Below are 24,482 nucleotides of genomic sequence, written 5' to 3'. Positions count from 1 at the left end.
CCACCCAACTTATGGGCCCATCCAAGTTGCTTTTCCATATGAATCGCTGGTCTTGGCTCATGCTTCACAACTTCCTAAATCCTCTCAAACAAGCAACAACTGGCCTCAGTGAGCCCCAGGCTGGGCACTAGCGGCAACCAGCCTAGATTCACAGCTTGGCTTTGCCTGGGAATCTCCAAGCTGAGCACAAGTAGCAGCCATTTCAGATTGCTTTATAGATCAGGCATGGTGGCCCCAAGCAAAATAGGCTGACCTTGGCCTGTACCACCCAGAGAACCCCAGGGCCAGCGCACCCAGTGGACAGCTACAGACCATGTCAGAGCACCACCACCCTGCCCCTGCACAGCCGTTCCTCCGTGGAGGGTGGAGGTTGGTGGTAAGTGGTCATAGCCAATCCTTGCAGCTGACTGGCCTGGGAAATCCCTCCCATTCATCTGCCAACAGCAACCAAGGCTCAACACAAGAGGAGGGTGTACTCAGCCCACACAAAGGGCACAATTCGAGTACCCAGTGTGGGTGAGAGGGGAGGTTGTGCCACTGGACCTTGAAGGACACTTACTACATTAGGCCACACTACCAAGACACGGAGTCAAAACAGCTCTACCTAATATACAATAACAAACACAGAGAGGCTGCCAAAATGAGGAGACAAGGAAACATGGCCCAAATGAAAGAATAGATCAAAATTCAAAAAAAAGAGATGAACAAAATGGAGATAAGCAATCTATCAGATGCAGAGTTCAAAACACTCATTATAAGGATGCTCAAGGAACAGCATAAAAAAGATCCAGTAGGAAATGAACAATTTACAATAAAGAACAATTTACTGGGAAACAACAGTAGAGTGGATGAAGCCGAGAATCAAATCAATGATATAATATATAAGGAAGCAAAAAACAACCAATCAGAACAGCAAGAACAACAATTAATCCAAAAAAAAAAAAAAAAAGGGTAGTATAAGCAGCCTTTGGGACAACTTCAAGAGGTAACATTCGCATCACAGAGGTGCCAGCAGGAGAAGAGAAAGATCAAGAATTGGAAATGTATTTGAAAAAACAATGAAAGAAAACTTCCCTAATTTGCTGAAGGAAATAAACATGCATGTCCAGGAAGCACAGAGAGTCCTAAATAAGATGGATGCAAAGAAGCCCACTCCAAGACACATCAGAATTAAAATGTCAAAAGTTAAAGATAAAGAGAGACTCTTAAAAGTAGCAAGAGAAAAGAAGTTAGTTACCTACAGGGGAGTTCCCATAAGACTGTCAGCTAATTTCTCAAAAGAAACTTTGCAGGCTAGAAGGGGTTGGCAAGACTTATTCAAAGTCATGAAAGCAGGGACCTACCACCAAGAATGCTCTACCCAGCAAAGATAACATTTAGAATCAAAGGGAAGATAAAGAGCTTTCCAGACAAGAAAAAAACTAAAGGAGTTCATCATCACCAAACCATTATTATATGAAATATTAAAGAGACTTATTTAAGAAAAAGAAGACAATCAAAACTATGAAGAATTAAATGACAAAAAACACAAATCTATCAACAACTGAATCTATCATAAAAAACAAACTAAGCAAACAAGAACAGAGACAGAATCATGGATACAGAAAGTGTTTTAATGGTTGTCAGATGGGAGGGTGGTATGGGGGAATGGGTGAAAAAGTGAGGGGTTTAAGAAGTACAAATAGGTAGTTACAGAATAGCCATGGGGATGTAAAGTACAGTACTATAGGAAATGGAGTAGCCAAAGAACTTATACACATGACTCATGGGCATGAACAGTGGTTAGGGGATTGCCTGAGGAAGTGGGGGGGGGGGGGGTAGGGTGCATGGAGTGGGGGAAAGGAGGAAAATCAGGACAACTGTGATAGTATCAATAAAATATAATTAAAAAAAAAAAAAGAAGTTGAAAATGTCTATTACCCTAAAAGAGAAGAATACCACAGAGATCAGAGTAATAAGTAATAAATCACACGCAAACAACCATTCAGACTTCCTCTTCTAACTATTCAGCTACCTAGTTCTCCCTCCTAGTGCAGAACCAATGTTGCCAGCTTTCTATTCTTACGAATTCCTCCAGAAATATTTTGTGCACAAGCAAATATTTTCCCCTCATTTTTATATAAACAAAAGAATATTAGACACATTGTTTTTAGCGCTTTGTTTTTCTCAGTTCATCCTGGTGAGAGTTCCCTATGAGTAAATAATTTTCTCATTTTTATATGGCAGCATAATATTCTAATTTTAAGATGTAAGGTCATTTAACCAGTCTCCTGCTCATGGATATTTAAGTTACGATATTTTCAATCTTACTCTAGTAAAAAAAATACAATGAATAACTTTGTATACATGTGAAATAGCATGCAATTACAACTGTAGAATGAGTTCCTGGAAAAAGAGCTGTGGGATCAAAGTACATCCAATCTGAAACTTTGATAGATATTGCCAAATTGCTTGCCCCCTGTCGTAAGTATAATAATGGCACCCAAAGATGTCCCAATCCTAATCATCTGACATGCGTACATCACAAAAGGGACTTTGCATATGAGCTTAAATCAAGTCAGGGAGATTATCCTCAATTATCCAGGTGGGTTAACGTAATCCCAAAGGTCAGAGAAAGAGAAGATCCAATGTTTGAAGACAGAAGATGGATCCATGAGCCAAAGACTACAGGCAGCCTCTAGAAGGTTTTGATAAAGAAATGGAACAAAACCAACGGTGAAGGAAACCGGGATTCAAATCAATGATTTGGAACGTAAGGAAGAAAAAAAAAACAAAAACAAACAGTCAACCAGTACAGAATGAGGAAACAAGAATTGAAAAAAATGAGGAGAGGCTTAGGAACCTCTGGGACAACTTTAAATGTGCCAACATCTGAATAACAGGGGTGCCAGGAGGGGAGGAGGAAGAGCAAGAAATTGAAAGCTTATGTGAAAAAATAATGAAGGAAAACTTCCCTAATTTGGCAAAGGAAATAGACATACAAGTACAGGAAGCACAGAGAGTCCCAAACAAGTTGGACCCAAAGAGGACCACACCAAGACGCATCATAATTAAAACGCCAAAGGTGAAAGATAAAGAATCTTAAAAGCAGCAAGAGAAAAGCAGAGCATTACCTACAAAGGAGTGCCTATAAGACTCTCAGCTGATTTCCCAAAAGAAACTTTGTAGGCAAGAAGGGACTGGCAAGAAGTATTCAATGTGATGAAAAGCAAGGACTTACAACCAAGATTACTCTATCGAGCAAAGCTATCATTTAGAATGGAAGGGCAGATGAAGTGCTTCCCAGACAACGTAAAGCTAAAGAAGTTCATCATCACCAAGCCAATATTATATGAAATGTTAAAGGGAATTACTTAAGAAAAAGAAGATCAAAACTATGAACATGAAAATGACAACAAACTCACAACTATCAACAACTGAATCTAAAAAATAAAAACAAAATTCAACTAAGCAAACCAGAATAGGAACAGAATCATAGGTATAGGGATCATTTGGAGGGTAATCAGCTGCGAGGGGGGAGGGAGAGAAATGGGGAAAAGGTGCAGATTAAGAAGCATAATCGGCTGGTACGAAATAGGGGGAAGTTAAGAATAATATAGGAAAGGGTGAAGCCAAAGACCTTACATGCACGACCCACGGACATGAACTAAGGGGGTGGGATTGTTGGGGAAAGGGGGGTACTGGGCAGAGGGGAGCAAAGGGGGAAAAACTGGGACTACTGTAACAACATAATCAATAAAATATACTTAAAAAAAAAGAAGAAGAAAATGGATTCTCTCCTGGAGCCTCTAGAAGGAATGCAACCCTGTCAGCACCTTAATATTAGGACTTCTGACCTTCAGAACTATAAGATAATAAATCTGTAAATTTGTGATAATTTCTTATAGTACTAATAAGAATCTAGTACACCCCCTCTTAAGAGTTTATAGCTTCACTCCCAGTCTTGCCAACAGGGTGTGTTAGAATCTTTGCCAACTTGATCAGTGAAAAATACTATCTCAGAGAACTGTCAATCTGTACTTCTTAAATTATAAAGGAGATTGGGAATATTTTACATCTTTTAAGAGCCATTTACATTTCCCTCTAACTAATTAGATCTTTGTTAATTTTTTTCTATTGATTTGCTGACCCTCTCTTAACACATATTAATAGCTAATATTTTTATATACTAATAAGTGCTCTCAATAGCATACAAAATGGAAGAAAAACATTCATTAAATAGGACAATACTATCTGACTCTTAGATGCTTTTCCCTCCTTTTCCTTTGATTGCTTTTATGTAAATCACAGCCTCAAAGCAATTTTTATCAGTCATTTATTGAGTATATGATCTTGTCAGAGTCATTCAGTTTTTCTTTTTTTTAAATATTAATTTCTATTTTTATTGTTGTTCTATTACAGTTGTTTCATTTTTCTCCCATTGCTCTGCCCTGCCCTGCCCACCCCCGCTCCTCTCTCACAGTCGGTCCCCTCAGTCAGCTTTTCTGAACACAACCATATACTATGTCAGTGGTTTTAAGTGTCTCTGTGGAACTTTGGTGCTTTGAGGAGAAAAATCGAGGGACTTTATAAACAATGAGATATTTTCCAAAAACAATAAGGTTTCCATCAAGATTTCATTCGACTTCTAAACAAGGTTGTAAACCAATGAAATAGGTCACCTCTAAGCTCTCTTATATCAATACCTTATTATTTCATGACTCTGCTTATTCACCAATGTTTGAAGAGTTTCAGAAAGAATTTCCATGGTCACGTCTTAAATTTCCCCCCAAAATTCTCAGTGTAATTTTTTTATAAAGGTTAGAAATTAAGATTTGGAATCTTAAAATGCTTGGTTTTCATTGAATAGGTACAGAACCAATATTAAAAAAATAACTTCAGTTAATTTTATTTTTCCATTGAGAGCACAGTAAGTAGAGATAATAAAGCACTGTACTGGAATATTTACTTCAGGAAGGTGACATGCTGAGAATTGTGCTGTGGTCTGAAAATAGATATTTTAACTTTAGTGATACTTTCCTAAAAATTAAAAATTAGTTTAAAATAGCATGAATTATAAACAATTAATAATTAATAATCAAAATATTACCTCTCAACACTCATGCTTTTCCTCTCTCCATCCCTTGAAATGAAGAGAAAAAAAAGGTTTTATTTGCTTTCTCAAAGACTGAGTTTCTTTTAGTCAACTAAGAGGATTTAACATATCAATTACCCTTTAGAGATATCAGTGTTTTTGACTCAAATTTATACATCATTAAAGACAGTGAGTTTTTAAAATCTAAAAATAAATCACATAAAGACCATAGCTAGATAAGATGCTAATATGATTACACATGTCATGGATCAAGTCTATATCTAACGAAGAGAATAAATTTGAAAATAGGTTGGTATTGCCCTGGCCAGGCAGTTCAGTTGGTTAGAGCGTCATCTGATATGCCAAAGTTGTAGGTCCAATCCCTGGTCAGGGCACATCCAAGAAGCAACCAATGAATGCATAAATAAGTGGAACAACTAATCGACGTTTCTTGCTCTCTTTCTCCCTGCCCCCTCTCTAAAGATCAATCAATAAATTTTTTTTTAAGAAAATAGGTTATTATAAATTGCTTCTATTAAAAGCCTGAATGTCAAAACCACAGCTTATAAAAACCAATAGCAGGTGGTAATGTAATGACTTGCAGTTATAGAATATAATTAAATTTTAAATAATTTAATATCAATTATCTAGGTTTTGGTTTAGTACATTAACTTCTCTCTCCTATAGCCTATTCATTATTCATTTATACCACTCTACTGAACTTCTGTCAGAACTTGGCACACAGCAACAGGATGAAGGTTAGAAATCTGAAATGTCAAGTTTGGTTGGATTCTACCAGCTCTGAAATGACATTTAGGTTGTTCCTTTCCAAAGATTTAATGAACCTATTATGAATGAAGCACTGTTCTAGGCCTGGGGATACAGTAATAAAGAAAGCAGACCAAGTGCCTGCCCTTAAGAAACTTGTATCTTAGTGGAGAGAGACAAATAAACAAAGAAAAAGTAAATACGGAATATCTTAGAAGGGGAGAAGTACTACACATTTAAAAATAAAGCAGAGTAGGGGACTTAGAGAATGTGGACAGAAGAAAAGGTAAGTTTGTTATTTATATTATTATCATATTCTATTATTATAACCCCAGGTTAATATGTGCTATGTTTTATCAAGAACACTGTGTGTACAAGCACTAGGGAAATAAAGAGGTTAATTTTTGGATTAAAAGAGAAAGTTTTATTTCTCATTAGCTTCAAAATACTAGACTATTTGTAGTACTGTAATTTTTTTTTCTTATTTTTCATTATATTCACTCAAAATCCATTTCAGATAATTGTGGACTCAAGTGATTACGAAGTACGGAGAACTAAGCAAAGCAATACCACAAGCCTTACCATCTCTAACGTTTAGTAGGCTTAATTGGTTAATCAATCTTATTGTACACGCCCCCTCAGTAATCCTTTGTTCTCCTTTAGTTTGAGTATAAGAATATAAAGGAGTTATTTTGAGGGCAGGCTGACAGGATGATGACAAAACTGTTAAAAATAGTGCTGTGTAAGTTCCCATTCTTTTTCCTTTATTCCTTTTTTTCATCCACCCCCAAAAGTATACCCTTTACCTCTAGGAGACTTCTTTTTAAGACATAGAGTAAAAAAGAATGGCAGGAAAAAAAAAAACAGGGCCTCTGTTCTAGTTGTTCATCTGCTGGACCTTTCCATGGCCAGCCCCTTTAGGTCTCTGCCTCTGGACAGCCGCGGTCAACCCCACCTCTTCCCTGGCCCCCAAGTCATTTCTTAGGCCCTCGCTGCCTCACTTTCTTCATTCGTTTATTTGGCTCCTTTCTATCTCCCACACTCGTCCATAAACTCCATGAAGGCGGGACTTGGTCTTGTTTACCGCTATTATCCCCAGGGTCCAGAACAGTGCCTAACACAAAGTAAATACTCAGTATTGAATGACTGAATCATTACAAATCTGGGGGTTAAATATAGTTAGTTCATGAAGGTTTCCAAAGAATCATTAAATCTCCTTGTTTAAAAAGTGAATTCTAGAACACAAGCCATTTTGCTTTTCTCAAAAATCTGACCACCATTGTTCCAGTATTCTTATGTTCTGATCAAAGAATGAGACATGAACAGAAAAAAAAAGTACCTATCATTCCTCTTGTTCATCTATCCAATTACTGTAGTGAGCAACCCAGAAGTGATTCCTTACTCCTCTTTTCTTTTCTCCCACATCCAATCTTTTGACTCTAATTTAAAAATTATATTCCAAACTGAACCAGCCTAAAATAACTTAAAAACACCTATCCTTATAGGCTCCACTTCAATGGTTAAATCTATTATTTCAGCAAATAATAAAGAAAAAGCAATATAAATATACATATGGATACCTTGTCAGGTGTGTTGAACCCAGACCCATGGAAATCTGAAGGAAATAACGCCAAGATGTTTCAGAGAAAAGAAGAGAAAGTAATGCCCTCTGTTGGTAGAGTTCTGTGCAAGTAATAATTCCAAGGGCCTTTAACATTTTCTCTGTAACTTTTCCTATTCCAGAAACCTAGAAAAGAATCAATATTTATTATTAAAACATTTTTAAATTATGGTAAGAACTGATACTCTCATTATACATTTTATGATCAACAAAGGGCATAAATAATGTGACTATATTCATAAGTTATCTTCATAAGAAAACTGCTTTAATTGTTTTTATTTTGGCCACATTTCTTGAACTAGTGTTCCATGGAAAAGTTAAATTTAAAATTCCATGAAATTTTTTAAAGCATTAAAAATAAAAAAAAAGGAGTTCTGTGGTCAGACAAACATGGGAAATACTAAGTTGAACGTTTCACTCTAAGACTTATGAATCTTTAATACATTAGTATCTTTGTGACCCACAAGAGTGGTAGATTCCAAGTTATTTAACCCCAGAACCGTTTTAATGGAACACCTATTCATATCTTAAAAAACATATTGGAAAACACTGTTTTATAGCTATACCTTACATAATAAACCATTCAGTAATCATTGTACATTATATATTTTGAAATAGCCTTTCTTCTGAGCACTGAAAAATGCTTTATTTAAATTCACTCATATACATTATGTTGAATGAGAAAAGCTCTAGAACATCAAATAGTATATAGTGCAATTATTGTTTAAAAAGCATATATATGCAGAAAAACCTAGAAGCTTTAAAAATAATAAAACATACCCCTCTTCCTATAACCTCTAAGGTATCATTTTACCATTTTAAACATGGTAAAGTATTTTGATTTTTTTTTCAAAACAAGTAAAATTCTAAATCTCTTTGAAGTATACCTGTTAATCTAGCAGCAATCTGTACTTTAGAACTAAGATTGTATACTGAGTTACAGCTGAAAGAACTATTATCCGTATTCTTTATTCCTCTTCTCCTTGGCAGGAGTAAACTTAAAAGTCTGTCATCTATTACTTTCTTAAAACTTTTCAGCAAACAAGATTTCTAAACTTCACTTTAAGGGTTTAATAGAAAGATATTTTCTAATTCAATTATCCATTATATAGTTCTTGCTTGTTACCTACTGTTTTAAAACTTTTCAGCTATGAATTACTATAATCCTAAATAGTATCTCTTCAGAACTCAGAGTATATATATAGATAATAAATTTTATATAAAATCTCACCTTTCTAATGGGTAAGTCCTTGATGAAGTCCATCACAGCTTGTCTGTTGGGGAGAATTTGGTATTGTCCATTCGGTTTATTCTTATCACTGCATACTTTTGCTAACATTGTATTTGGGGCAATGCCTTAAAAGAAGAACATTCTGATGACTCAAAGAAGTTGATATGTATGACTTTAAAATATGTGATGACAATACAGGAAAATAATAATGTTAAGTGCAAAAGATCTGAAATGACATAAAATGCTATTTTAAAAATAACAGCGGGTAAAAAAAGGTGTTAAAAAAAAGTGGGATTAAGCAAAAACACGAAACAAAAAACTTCATAGTCACAGAACAATATGGTGATTACCAGAGGGGAACAGGGTGGGGGGAAGTATAAGAAGGTAAAAGGGGGGATAAATGGTAATGGAAAGCGGCTTGACTTTGCATAGCGAACACACAATACAGATAATGTATTATTAAATGGTATACTCAAAACCTATATAATTTTATTAACTAATGTCAGCCCAATAAATTCAATAAGTAAAAAAATACATCTATGTTTGAAAGAGAATATCCAAATAGTAGTAATAAATTGTAATTATATGCCTTGTTTAAAAAATAAATAAAAATAACTGGAATATTATCTATCTATCCTGGGCTTCCTATGGTTTTAGGAAAAAGAACTGTTAGTTATTTTCGCAACAGAAATGAGGACTATTTAAATCTCTATCGTATTTTGAAGTCTAAGAGTAATTTCTGAGTTTATTTAAGTGATACAAGAAGGGACCCAAAAAAACAAGAAATTTTTTTATAAAAAATTGTGTATTTACTTTTACATGTTTAAACTTCAGTCAACTTCAAATATTCTTCCTCTGATGAAATACATCTATTGAGACATTTTTTCCACTGCTCAAAAGTTTTTAAACTCTGGATTTTGGTGCCTTTTAGCACTTCTGTCATTTTTTGTTTCACCTCTTTCACATCAGCAACAAGTTTCCCTTTGAGGACTTTTTTCATCCAGGAAAAAAAATGTCTCTTGGGGTGAGATTGGGTAAACAGGAAGAATGGGACACAGGGGTCATGCCGTTTTTGGTCAGAAACTGCTGAACAGTCAAGTACCACAGTTTGGGCAGGTGTGCTCGTAAGTCACCCATCATGAAATGGTTAAAAGTGTTGAAAGAGTATTAAAAAAAATTTACTAAAGCATAACACAGCCTCTTGCAACAATCCCAGCTGATACACTGATACAGAGGGATTCCTAGAACACTCACCTAGAGGCAGATGCCTGTACTACAAGGGGCCCACCTTCCAGAAGATAATTCAGGTTTTTTGGAGACCTCCCTTGTATTATTAATTTACATACTATCTGTAGTAGAAACATAGGGCTATTTTATAGAAAAGATCCAGAATATAAATTAGAATGTATGTTTACTATTTGAAAAGGTCTTTTGTATAGATTACCCACATAGAAGAAAACAAAGATTCTCGGTTGTATATTTAAAACAATGATAATAAAATGTGTGCATCATTTTCATATTACTCACTGGGTAAAGAACTACTTTTAATGATTACGATAAACTGAAATAAGAATATTCTAATATAATCACTAAATAGTTCATTTAAATGTTTATACACATCTTCCAAAATTTTTATTACTATTCTCATGCTTTGGTATAGAAAGAAAAGAGTAACCTCATCTTAATATGGCTCTTATGAGATAATTTAGGATCCTTAAGATGAATATCAGTCTCTACACTAAGCAGTGTCACCCTTATGGGTTACTGACATATGTAAAGCTCTTCTTCCCTTCACTGGATGGTCCTAGATTGTTACATTGCTAGTTGGTGATTTTTCTGTCTACTACCCTGTGGCCATCTGGGATCTCTCCTGCAGTCTTCCGAGGGAAAAGAAATAAAGTACTATGTCCAAAATAATTAAAATATACTTTGTGCTTAAAAAAAGAAAAGCTACATGAGATTTATAATAGTTTGTTTTGGGGGGCTCAAAGGCTTTTTGGCTTAATTCCAACTTATCTGTAGGTTCTAGGCATTCTATATAGGCTGTTAAAAATTGAATTTTTAAAAAATGGTAAGTAAAATGTTACTCTATACTTTATAATGACAAACTACTAATATTACACATGAATTAGCCGGTCTGGAAATTATAACTATTGTAGCCAACAATATGCTATTTAAGTACCTGCACTGGCTGTCAGTGTTGTTTTTTGCTCGATTCTGAAACGAATTTCCTTTACCACTTCCTCGGCTGATGTTCCAAAAACAACTGAGTTTTGAAGTGTTTGAAAATTATTTTGTTCTTCGCTGTCCACTTGGAAAGTATTTCCTGGGGGCTGCAAATCAGGAGGACTATCTTCAAAAAGTAATGGAGAGATGGATCGTTCATGCTCACTCAGTTTATTAACTTCCTTTTCTGGCTTACCTAAATTATAAACAGGAACAATAATTTACCTTCATTTTAAGAAGCACATACTTCATAAATCAGGTTTCACTACATTCTTTCTGAAGACAAAATAAATCTAGTTTCGTTTCGTCTCTAAGAACCAAGATCAAAAGTGTCATCATTTATATTTTATAACTATTTTGAAAAGAAAACAATGATTCTAGTGTTTTCTTTAAAAATATATATATATATATATATATATATTTGGGACTACTGTAACAATATAATCAATAAAATACACTTAAAAAAAAGAATATATTACCCATTTCAATAGTACACATTTTAAAAGGAAATATCCTAAGTAAAACTAGTTATTGTACCTAAATCACATTACCTTTTTCTTAGAAAATGAAAGCTTTTTGTTTGTTTCTTTACTTATCTCTAGGGGGAGAAAAGATCCTTCTTAAATTAGAATTTAATAATGAGAAGGTATTAAGCAATCTAGTATAAATTTCTGAAAAATAAGTTTTGTTTTTAGAGCGAATAAAGTTAAATTTTCTTCAATCATGAAAGAAACTTTTCAGATGTTAACATAATCTGAATTTTCTTCTTTCAAATGCTTATTTTAATTTGTACTTGTCTGATAATAAAGAATCACTTTTAATAAAGTCATATTTAAAATAAGTAGAAATTACTTCTGGGTGTTATAACTTTTTAAAATATACAAATTCTTTATTTTTAAATTTATAGTCTATATATTTGCATAAGTATACCATTAAAATATACAAACTCTTAGGGTCTGATCAGATTCACCATTTTCCCAGGTTCAGGGAAAGAAGCCTTTATTATTATCAATAAGCTGTAAACTAATATTACAATTAAAAAGTAGAGTTAAAAAAAAAAGAAACAAAAAAAACTACAGGCCAATATCACTGATGAACATAGATGCTAAAATACTCAACAAAATATTGGCAAACCGGATCCAGTAACACATTAGAAAGATCATACACCACGATCAAGTGGATTCATCCCAGGGAGGCAAGGATGGTTTAATATTCACAAATCAATAAACTAAAACACCACATAAACAAAATGAAAGACAAAAACCACATGATCATATCAATAGATGCAGAAAAAGCATTTGATAAAGTATAACACCCATTTATGATGAAAACTCTCAGCAAAATGGGAATAGAGGGAGCATACCTCAACAAAATAAAGACCATATACGAGAAACCTGAAGCCAACATCAAACTCAATGGGCAAAACCTGAAAGCATTCCCCCTGAGGTCAGGAACAAGACAAGGATGGCCACTCTCTCCACTCCTATTCAACATAGTGTTGGAAGTTCTAGCCACAGCAATCAGACAAGAAAGAGAAATAAGTCATTCAAATTGGAAAAGAGAAAATAAAACTGTCATTATTTGCAGATGACATGATAAGTGTACATAGAAAACCCTATAGAGTCCATCAAAAAACTACTTGACCTAATAAGTGAATTTGGCAAAATAGCAGGGTACAAAGTCAATATTCAGAAACTGAAAGCATTTCTGTACACCAATAACAAAATATCAGAGATAGAAACTAGAAAAAATAATCCCATTTACTAAAGCAACAAGAAAAATAAAGTACTTAGAAATAAACTTAACCAAGGAGGTAAAAGACCTGTACTCTGAAAACTACATAACACTGAAGAAAGAAATTAAGGAAGATACAAATAAATGGAAGCATATACCATGTTCATGGAAGGGAAAAATCAACATCACTAAAATGTCCATACTACCCAAAACAATTTATAGATTCAATGCAATCCCTATTAAAATACCAACAACATACTTCACAGACCTAGAACAAATACTTCCAAAATTTATATGAAATTAAAAAAGACCCCAAATAGCCACAGCAATCTTGAGGAAGAAGAACACAGTAGGAGGAATCACAGTACCTGATACCAAACTATACTACAAGGCCACGGTAATCAAAACAGCCTGGTACTGGCATAAGAACAGACATACAGATCAATGGAACAGAATAGAGAGTCCAGAAATAAACCCAGATCTATATGGTCAACTAATATTTGACAAAGGAGGAAGAAACATAAAATGGAGTGAAAAGAGCCTCTTCAACAAATGGTGCTGGGAGAACTGGACAGGGACATGCAAAAAAATGAAACTAGACCACCAACTTACACCATACACCAGAATAAACTCGAGATGGATCAACGACTTAAATGTAAGCTATGGCACCATAAAAGTCCTAGAGGAAAACATAGGCAAGGAAAATTTCAGATATCCCACATAGCAACATTTTCACTGATATATCTCGAAGGCAAGGAAAATAAAGGAAAGAATAAACAAATGGGACTACCTCAAACTAAAGAATTTCTGCTCAGCAAAAGAAAACATCAACAAGATGAAAAGGGAACCAACCATATGGGAAAATATATTTGCAAATGATACCTCAGACAAGGAATTGATCTCCAAAATATATAAAGAACTTACATGACTCAACACGAAGGAGACAGACAACCCAATTAAAAATATGGGCAAAGGATCTGAACAAACAATTCCCCAAAGAGGACATACAGAGGGTCCATAGACACATGAAAGAATGCTCAACATCACTAGCCATCAGGGAGATGCAAATAAAAACCACAATGAGATACCACCTCACACCAGTCAGAATGGCCATCATCAACAAATCAACAAACAACAAGTGCTGGCGAGGACGCAGAGAAACGGGAACCCTGGTGCATTGCTGGTGGGAATGCAGACTGGTGCAGCCACTATGGAAAACAGTATAGAATTTCCTCAAAAAACTAAAAATGGAACTGCCTTTTGAACCAGCAATTCCATTGCTAGGATTATATCCGAAGAATCCTGAAACACCAATTTAAAGGAACCTATGTACCCTTATGTTCATAGCAGCACTGTTTACAATAGCCAAGTGCTGGAAACAGCGTAAGTGTCCACCTGTAGATGAGTGGATCAAAAAACTGTGGTACATTTACACAATGGAGTACTATGTAGCAGAAAGAAAAATGGAACTTCTACCATTTGCAACAACATGGATGGAACTAGAGAGAATTATGCTTAGCGAAATAAGCCAGGTAATAAAGGAAAAATATCTTATGATATCACCTATTACAGGAGACTAATGAACAGCACAAAGAAACAAGCAAAATTGAACCAGAGGTATGTAAACAAGGAATAGACTAACAGTGACAAGGGGGTAGGGGGAAGAGGAGAGAAGGAGTTAAGAGGGGAAAGGGTCTAGTCAAGGGACATGTATAAATGACCTACAGACATGGACAACTGGGTGGGGACTGACTGTGGGAGAAGGGGTGCGCAGGGCGCGGGGAAGCAGTGGGGAATAAATGTGGGACAACTGTAATAGAAAAACAAACAAACAAAAATTTTTAGTGGGAGAAAAAAATGAAAGCAAAATAAATTAATAAATGAGCCAGAAACCACCGCCCCCCAAAAAAAACTCACATGTAAGACAGTGAACAAAACAAAATGTAAAGTATGGAAATGCAATTTTAGTGACTATTAGAAGGACAAGGATTTCCCTTCACAATGTATATTTTCCCCCCTACCTGATCCCTCCAGATTTGGCATTCTGAAGAAGTAAGCAATGACATAAGGTTCTTTGCATAAAACTAGTAAGACCAGTTGTTAATAGAGGTTTTGTTGACCATCACTTTGACTGGAATGTCATGCCTAAAGGAGACATGCTTGGGCTCTGGTTGTTACCAAAAAGCCCTGAGAAACTGGGATTGACTTTCAAAGGTAACAAAAGCCCACGAGAAAAAAGGCCTGGTACCGTGGTTGGTTGTGTGGTCCATGGCAATCTTGCCAGGGAAGGAACGAGGGTTGCTTTCCTGAAAGATGGCCGGAAGGGACCTTAAAGCACAATTGAAAACCCAAAGGACTTGGAAAAGACAGGTGTTTACAGGCAAAGCTGAATGGCAGGTATGTGGCTCAGCTTCTGTGCCCTGAAAGGCAGACTGAAAGTCACCCTAAAGGTTCCTTGTGTAAGTTCCAGTAAAGCAGATGTAAAGATCATATGTGATCATTTGCTGCTCTTGTTGTGTTTATGCAAATGACCAGGATAAATTAAAAATGGACTTAATGCAATCCCTTTAATGACAAGGAGGGTAATCTTAAGGAGAAAAACCACAATTCAAGGAAAACCACAATGCTCAGTGGTAGACTATAAAGTAGTGCAGCTAGCTGTCTTTGAAGTTTATTTTCATTTAAAGTTTGCTTTCATTTGAAAGTTAAGCTAGGTCTGTGACATCATCAAAGATGCTTAATTGACAGGCAAGAAGAATGTCAAATGCCTTGCAACTGGATGTCTTTCCAATAAGAGAGTCTTGCAGATATAGAGTCTGGTTTGTGGGTTATGTTGTGTAAATTAATATGTGTGTTGTTTTCATAGGGCATAAGCCTATGATCTCATTACCTGAGTGATTGTCTGTACATATAGGCCTCACTTAATCCTGTCTGCATTGCTGCCTCCTGAGACTCAATGGTTTGGCTTAACTAAGTAGCTGGGTTGGTGAAGCATGGGATAGTCTGTGGGCTTCACTTTAAAACTGGTTTCTCTTTTCTATCCTAAAGGCTTGGACAGAAAGGGCCCAGAGGTCTGAGAGGGGGAAACCTAAAATATTCCCCTCAGCCCCAACTAAGTATAGTGGGCAAAAGGGCTTTGGACAGGTGAGATGTACCTGGCACACCTTCCTCCAAATAAGCCCTTTTTTCCCCTAATGTGGGACATTGAAAATTACCTGCCTTTTGTCATCTAGTGGTTATGGATTGAATGATGCCTTTTAACCCTGTTGGCAAATCTGTTGCCCCCAGAATACAACAAGGATGCCAGCCTGTTAAACCAAGCATGCTGTGGTCTAGGGACAGCCAACTGACCTGGAGTCTGCAAGATCCTTCCCCATGTGGGAAGGCCACCCTCCCCTCCACACCCCAACTCTTATTAGGGATTTCTGGACCAAAGGGTAGGTAGGACAATGACCATGCCCAGCTTGAAGCAGCTAAAGGAGCATGAGACCATCACCCATTGTCCTCTATAAGATTATAAAGGGTCTTAAGTCTGAGGGGGGGATTGTTATTTTTATTGTTATAAAAAATTAATTAATAAAAAAAAAGAAGAAGAATATAGGAAAGGATGAAGCCAAAGAACTTGTATGTATGACCCATGGATATGAACTAAGGGGGGTTGGGATTGCTGGGGGAGGGGGGGTACTGGGTGGAGGGGAGCAAAGGGGGAAAAATTGGAACTATTGTAACAACATAATCAACAAAATATACCTAGATATTACCTCATTTCATTTGCATTTTTTATAAATGGACTATAAAATGCACTTAAATATATACTGGTACTAAAAATGTCCTCATGAACAAATCCATTAAAGACTTTACTTTGTGGGCTTTATGAAGGAGAAAAGTTTAAATGCATTATAACTAAGATTAACAAAGAGCTTTCTGATCCTATTTCATAATTTTATTAAATATAAATGTTTTCCAAATTAAGGTAAGTGCAGAAGCAAAAATTACATTTCTAGTTTTAAGACACATCTGAATGGATATTACTTGGAAGATTTTCTAAAGATAACATAAGTAATATGACAAACACCTGATTCATTTCTAATATTAAAGTATATAATACGAATGTTTTCCAAATCTGAATCCCCAGGCCATTTACAAAATAAGCTTTATTTTCAAACTTACCTTAGCTGTTATTTGTGTGTTTCAGTTCCTTTCATTTAATGTTCTGGTTTAAGTTGCAAAAAAATCAGAGGGGATTAAGACTGTGGCAGTTGAAATACTATTTGCTTATACCCCCTTTCCCATCTGGATGGGTAGAAGTCAAAGTAAAGAAAGCAGAAAAACTGCAGCTCAAGTGAGGTATGTGTCCCATTCATAAACCCCTTCTGCAGAGTCCTTCTGTCATGTCTATGCTCCTCATGGCTCTATCACCCTGCCCTTAGGTGAGTTACTATGAGAATAGTAGAATACTCTTATATGGTAGGAAGCAAAGCATGCTGCCTTCAGTTTCATTGTTAGAACTGCTGAATGGCGTAGTTACCTTTCAAGTCTGTCTACTTCTCTGTGAGGCCTGGATGAGCAACTGAATGCTGAAGCAGTTTCTTATATGCTTTCTGAAAGAAATAGTTTTACAATCCCCATAACCAAGGTGATCAGAGTCCAAAACTAAGGTTTCTTATAATCTGAAACGCCAATTTGGATGGCAAGTGCTAAAAATGTACAGTAGTTTAATTTCATATGTTCTTCGACACTCATGATTCAGATTTACATGGCAGAATAAACATAAAATAATTATTATTTTATTTGTATATACACAGAGTAGTTAGCAATAGTCTTCCAAAGACCACAACTTTTAGAAAAGGGGCAAACAGCAGAAAACTGTCTTGGACTTTAGAGGAAGCTGTATAGTCACCTGCACGGCTCGAACTCACTGCTGACAGCTTCCCATGGCATAATGAGAAATCATATATGCCTGAAAGCCTGCAGATATTTATATGTGACCAAAAAAAGGTTAAACTATTTTAATTGCTTAAGAGTATGAAACACATGAATAGGAAAGTACATAAATATGTTAATAGCAATCAATATTAAAAATTCACACCCTCATAGTCTGGACATATTATAATAAATAAAAAGAACATTAGTAGAGAATGAAAACATTTACTTTAGTCCCAACGTAACTTTTAAAACACATAAGTGAAGGTAATTGCTATGGAAGGTCCCCAGGGGATGCTTTTTTTTTTTTTTTTTTTTAATTTTTTTAAAAATTATATTTTATTTCCAGGAGTGAAGAACCTACCTGGGCCCAGTCTATTTTGAAGTCTTTGGGGACACGTGGGTTGTGGGGAACAGATCCTCAGTGTTTTTGAAGGGGATGGAGATGACTGTCAGGCTGTTTTTGCTCTGAGAAATCACCCAGAGAACAGTCTAGGATTTTATAGCAGATTTATTAAGAGAAAGGACAAAAAAGGGGATTAGAAGTAAGTGAAAAACTCCTGGCCCACCTCAAAGGACCTGTTGGGGAAAGGGGGAAAAGGGGGGAAGAGGGTAAAGGAATAAGGGCAGAAAGGGGGAAAGAGGCGGAGGCTCCTGGTAGTTTAGATGAACCATGAAAACTACTTTCTCCAGGGGATGCTTTGATGTAATCATTTAATGCCCCCCACCCTCTTCTCTTGTGAAAAGTAAGGAAATAACAAAGTGAGATTTTAAGCAAAGTGACAGGAGGCTTTTTGTGCCACTTCCCCAAATAATAAAGTTAAACTAAGGAAAGAAAACGTTTTGTTCCAAGCCTCTGTGTCCAGAAATTATCCTTGTTTATTTTTAATGTTTCTATTAAACAGACTTAGCTCTTAAGAGCTGAAAAGAAGGTAAAGAAGTTGCTCCAAAGATCTGAGAGACCCAAACAATGTCAGTTACAATGTCTGCCACTGAGAACCCACCACTTTTGCTTCAGGGGCAAACAGTGGCGCCCCCTGGAGCTGTCAGTGGAATGTGGCTATGGATTGTGAGCAAAAACCCTGTTTCTACCATTTAATCCAGGTGAATTTAGCTCAGGAGTCCAAGACAGCTCAGACATTTGAAATAATCATAAGTTTGACAGACGGTTGAAAGCAGTATTCATAATATCTTCATGTTTCTCAGTGTTATTTTGGATAGGTAATAAAGGGACCATTTGAAAAGAACCCTTTGAGTCATGAAACTTCTGTTTCATCATATATAGAAGAATAAAAGTAAAGTCTAAGGCAAAGAAGGGAGTTGGGAGTTGTTAATTTGGGAAATGAAAAAAAAAAAAGCCCACCCAATGTTGTGATATGTTTAAAGCAAACTTTTAAAAACTATTTGTAACTACCACAAAGACCACCTTAAATAGGTAAGTCCCTCAGATTCAATGCATTCCAATCCTTTGTAACTTAGATTTTAGGAAAAGAACTGCTATAAATGACTTTATTCAGTGACTCTGCAGAGTCTTCAAGTCTAGAGATTTAACATTCTCATTTGGTTTAAAAGTGACATTTCACGTATTTAACTCAGAAAACCTACCAATATATTTTACGTTTCTGATTTTTCATTTTTAATAATTTTTCATAGTAGAGGTATAGCTAGCTAGTCCTACCACATATGCATGCTAATAAGTTAACTAGATTAATTAAAAATCAAAGGATTATTTATTTTTTTAGTTAGATTTTTCTAATAAATTGCTTACCATTTTCTAGAGAGTTCCCTGTTTTGATGAAACATTTTCTTTTGTCCTCGGGCCAATTTTGCCTTTCCTGTAAGTGCATTGTTATATTCAAGTAGGCTTCATCAAGACTCATGGCCATAAAATTGGGATCATAATCAGCAAGTATTTCTTTAACCTTCAAAAGGAACAAAATGGTTTCAAGTTTGCTGCCATAGCAAAATCTGTCACATACAGCTGATAAGAAAAATTATATTCTTACTTTGCAACTATAATAACAATCCTGCAATCAATAGCTCATGGATTTAGGGAATAAATAATTTATCACCAGGGCAAATCTATCCAAATTCTCCTTCGTATTAAAATAGATTGTGAAGGCAGAAGATCAGCTTTATTTGATACAGTCTCTATTTAGCCACCTATACCTACGTATAGTAAGTGATTTAAATAAGCCTCAGACATCATTCTGGTAGGCACAGAAAAAATGATTAAGCAATGCAATTTTAAGTAGTCGATCAAAAGTAAAAGTGGGAAGAAATAATAGGATCTTGCTCCCCTTCACCTTTTATGATGGTTTTTGTACACTTTTAAAAGGAAGAATCTTACATAAAGGTACTATGTTGCCTTAGAAAGTAGTTCTATTTCAATTAATTATACTGTGCACATAAAACTTCACTCAATACACACATGCATGTATCCATTCAATAAAACAAAGCTCAATTATCACGATTTAGAGTGGAAAAGATGACAAACACCTGTAGTGTCTGTGTTATTATAAAATGATGGAGAATACTCTGGATTTGCATCTTGGAATAACAGAAATACATAAAGAGACCAGAATCTTTGTATGATTCCAGAAATGCCTTTGACATAAGATAGTTTTTTTACATGAAATCAATTTTTTTAACTCATTTATTTTTTTATTTTTTAACCTCTATAGTATTGGCTGAAGTTAGAGGAAACGATTGCTAAAATAATATGTATGTTAGAAAAAATACATGCTAAATTATGCTATGGTTTCATCTAGTATTTAAAAGCTGTCTGCTGCACCAGGAGAAAGCCTTTCTTTATGATTTATAAAAAGAAAGCTTTTTAGCTTAATGTAAGCATGAGGAGCTGAGTGAAAGGTAATTTTAGAAAATGGTGACATAAAACTCGGCCACGCTTTGCTCAGAGAGTACCTTAATTAGCTCTGTTCTTGTAGGAGAAACCGTTTTTATGATATACTCAAAATGAATCTTTCTAGTGAAAATGAAACTCTGCAAAGTCTGTAGTTGGCAGCCAACTAAGATTATTCTGAATGAAAGTACTCCTTAGAGGCATTGAGTACTTACTGACTTCCTTTACAAATGATACTGCTTTAAGAATGAGAATTGACATGTTCCAGTAAAAACCAAGTACTTGGGCTTTGAGACAATTCAAGCTATCCCAGTCTTTTGGATAAAACAAAATGGCTTTCCTTAAACTTGTAAACAAAGCCATAAATATTAATGTATTTACAGTCAAGGAATTTATGCTGTAGCTCTTTTACACATAAAAACCCATTTGTTATCTGCAAATAAACTAGCTAGATCCTACTTAAATTTGAAGAGAGATTTATCTAATTTATGCAAATAACTAAAGACAACTAAAAACAATTTAGTTCTCATTATCATACTGTCCAAAGTTTTACTGAATTAACACAGGACTTAAAAAAAAACTCTTACAAAATCTTTGAAGGATTTTCAAACTTATTAAAGGCCTACATTTATGATCAGCATCTCATCTCTTTCTAGTTAGGAATACAGTAAAACAGATGAGCAATAACCAAACGTGAATGTGTTAACCCCCACCCCTCACAGGTAGGCACAAAAGTATTTGCTGCCACAGACTGTTTATAAATTTTTTAAAACAATTTGTGTGGGGTATCATTTTAATCTTGGAGGGGGGGGAGTTCATTTTTAGGGGAAATGATGTGGAATACAAATAAGAGGACTTAATCTAAAGATCATTTATATGACTAAAAGAGTAAGTACCAGGCCATCATTTTTTAAATGTTTCAATTCAGGCAGTAGTCTTTAACACATTGCATTTCATCTCAGCTGTCTAAAGTGTTTGATGTAGCATTCTAAAATTTTGATTCATGACTTAAGTTCCAGCACTGATATGACAGCCGAGTTGTTATCAAAAATAGAGAAAATGGCAGTTTTTCATATATGATAGTTTAGGCAATTTTACTGCATAATCAAATCTTTATACTTAAGAGATCCTTTTCAAAGCAATAGATTAGTCCCTTTTTTCTTTATCAGTCTCTTAGACATTAAATGCTCATAAGCATCTTCACTAGGTTGTGGGCCAAGCAAAGCAGCTAAAATAAGTGAAGTCTGTTTCTATTTAAAAACATTGAGAAAAAAGTTATTCAAAAAAGAGGTTGAAATTAATGACTTGAGTAGATTCTGATAATTATAAATATCAAGTAGATTCCATAAGAAAATGTATAGTGCACATTAAGAAAAAAAGTTAATTTAGGTTATAGTTAAGGCAAATTGAAGTTTTCTGGGAAGATAGAATTTTCTAAGCAGATAAAAAAACATGTGGAAAAGCAAAGCATTGGAAATAGAAGGATGAATTCTACATACGATATGCAGCTCAGTATTCAGTATATAGGCTGAAGAAGTGGTAGGAGGTGAAACTAAAGGGATAAACTAAGGCCAAATTCTGATGTGTGAAGGCATGTGGACTTGACTTTGCAGGAGACAGGATATCAGTGAAAGGCTGTATATAAGTAGGGGTGAGACATTAGACTTACCTCTCTACTCACAGCTCTGTATTTGTCGAAGTTTGGAGGCACTATAATAAGCTGTGGGCAGAGTTTTTTAGCAATAAATCCTGGCATGGCTGCACGAACTCCAAACCTTCTTGCATGGTAATTTGAAGTAGTCTGCGAGAAAATGGACCACATGGGAAAAAATATACAAACCTAAATGAACATATTGATCGATGCATTCAAAAGAAACACATTACTTGATGTGCATTTTTCAATTCAAGGGCATTTCTTTTATAGGTCAGTATCTCAAGTCAGCTTATTTTTATCCTATCATGGTATGTATTACAACACAATGACTCTCTCACTGCTGTTCCGTATTTACAAAGTGACACCAGGTAATAAGCAAGACTGTGCTAATAAAGAGGTTCCCTTACATTTCTATTAAGTAAATTTCATTGGTTTTAAGGAATACCCATAATATAATACTATATATCAAAGTTTGGATAATAGTGGGTGATGTTACATAAAAGTAAGAGTATAGCCCTGGCTGAGTGGCTCAGTTGGTTGGAGCGTCATCCTGTACACCAAAATGTTGGGAATTTGACCCCTGGTCAGGGCACATACCTAGGTCAAAGGTTCGATACCCAGTCAGGGCATATATGGGAGGGAACTGATGATGTTTCTCTCACACTGATGTTCTCGCTCTCTTCTCCCTCTCTTTCTTCCCCACCCCCGCCACCATCTTCTCTCTAAAATCAATAAACTTAACTTTGGGTGAGGATTAAAAAAATTTTTTAAATACGGTATTTAAAAATAGTAAGAGTATAGTAATAATAGTAAAGTATAATTATAAGGTAACATTATAGTACAAATAGTGAATATGGTACACAAAATTAATAGTATAGAAAGTAACAGTATGGTATAATAGTACAGATTTGAAATTTGATCTATTTGGGATTTTTGAAATTTGTCATCTAGAACAAAAATCAAAGGTCTAATATATGGTCAGTCAAATTAAGTCTCCAAAATGAAGTAATAAAAGCTTAAAAGAACTTTAATAATTAAGTTCTATTTCTTAAGGCTTCAATATCATTTTCGGTCAAAATATTTTGACTAGGAGATAGAAGGAAGAAACTGAGAGTAAAAAAAAGAACATTACTGATTAGATCCTATAAATGATACCTGACAACACTCTCTGTCAATGTGGTACTCCATAGTACCACGTAATTTTTTATTACCAATGAAATCTTTGAAATTTTAAGTGAAAAGTCAAAGAAATGCAAAATAGAAATTATCAAATGGAGTAATTATTTCAGAATAATAACATTAAATTGCTATTAATAGTTTTTTAAGTGTTATTTTAAAAATCTTGATAGTACTCTGAACCATGAAATCCATGGTCAGTATTGTGGAACAAAAAATGCAGATAGCACGTGAAAGGCAAACCAATGCTTTAAATATAAATAAATCTAATGAAACTGATATAAAAGCTAGATCTTATAGTGGAGTAGAAACAAAATTTTAGATATGACTTCCTCTAACTTTTAGATATGTGGTAGCCTATAAATCCTAGCCACAATATTTTACAGTTCCTCCTATCAAAAGGTTCTAGTTCCTTATGCCAAGTGACTTGCATTATGACATGCTTTGACCAAAAGAATGGGAGGGAGTGACATTACGTGAGTCATGAAGCCTAGGCATTACAAAGTCAGCAGTCTCTGCCTTTGTATTTTTGGGATCCTGAAACCATATAAAGATCTTGGGTTAGATTGCTAAATAATAATGCACCACGAGAGGGGAAAGCTAAATGGCTGGAAGCCATCCTCGCCCTCTCAGTCAGCAGAAGTGCCAGGGATGTGAGTGAAGCCTTTTTGGACCCTCCAGCTTCAGCTAAATAGCTCTAGTCAACCCCAGGTAGAGTAGAAATGAGCCATCCCTTTTGTACTCTGCTCAAATTATAGAATAATGAGAAAATAAATGACTGTCCACTAAGTACTGAAGGAGTTCATTATGCAGCAATGAATAACAGCTACAGGGTCTAAGCTCAGGGTTAGCACCATGAGTGCTAACTTAAATATTTCAAGCATCCATCAAATTCATTAAAAAAGAATTCTAACTGTAACAGACTGTATGAATCAAATGTATCATCATGACCACTATTATATAGATACATTTTTATGAGTTTAACAGGACAAAAACAATTATGCTTCAAATCTCATTAGAAGAAAAATCTATTAAGTCACAATACATACATACAAGGGGAATAATCTTTGTTTAAATATAACAGATAATCATTTTGAATTTGAAAACAATAACCAATTGTTAGGAGGATAAAAATTATAGGAAAGAAAATATTTTGTGGATTTAACAGGGAGGTTAGCTTTAACATGACTATGCCATGTTTAGCAAACATCT

At 35.1% G+C, this 24,482-nt stretch overlaps 1 protein-coding gene across 1 annotated transcript in view; it reads right to left on the bottom strand.

Annotated features, from left to right (window-relative positions):
* Nucleotides 1-24,482, bottom strand: part of POLK (DNA polymerase kappa) — a 46,505-nt gene that overhangs the window by 7,520 nt on the left and 14,503 nt on the right. Inside the window, exons 4-9 of the mRNA XM_090278962.1 lie at nucleotides 22,110-22,241; nucleotides 19,346-19,499; nucleotides 10,877-11,116; nucleotides 8,695-8,819; nucleotides 7,423-7,589; nucleotides 5,090-5,122 (exon numbers count right to left, since the gene is read on the bottom strand). Of these exons, the coding sequence (XP_090135088.1) occupies nucleotides 5,090-5,122; nucleotides 7,423-7,589; nucleotides 8,695-8,819; nucleotides 10,877-11,116; nucleotides 19,346-19,499; nucleotides 22,110-22,241 (851 nt within the window). The remainder of the gene's footprint in view (nucleotides 1-5,089; nucleotides 5,123-7,422; nucleotides 7,590-8,694; nucleotides 8,820-10,876; nucleotides 11,117-19,345; nucleotides 19,500-22,109; nucleotides 22,242-24,482) is intronic.

Source organism: Furipterus horrens, unplaced genomic scaffold (assembly GCF_987537825.1).
Source record: "Furipterus horrens unplaced genomic scaffold, mFurHor1.1.pri manual_scaffold_5, whole genome shotgun sequence".
Classification (NCBI taxonomy): Eukaryota; Metazoa; Chordata; class Mammalia; order Chiroptera; family Furipteridae; genus Furipterus; species Furipterus horrens.
This window is presented reverse-complemented; position numbering and strand designations above follow the sequence as displayed.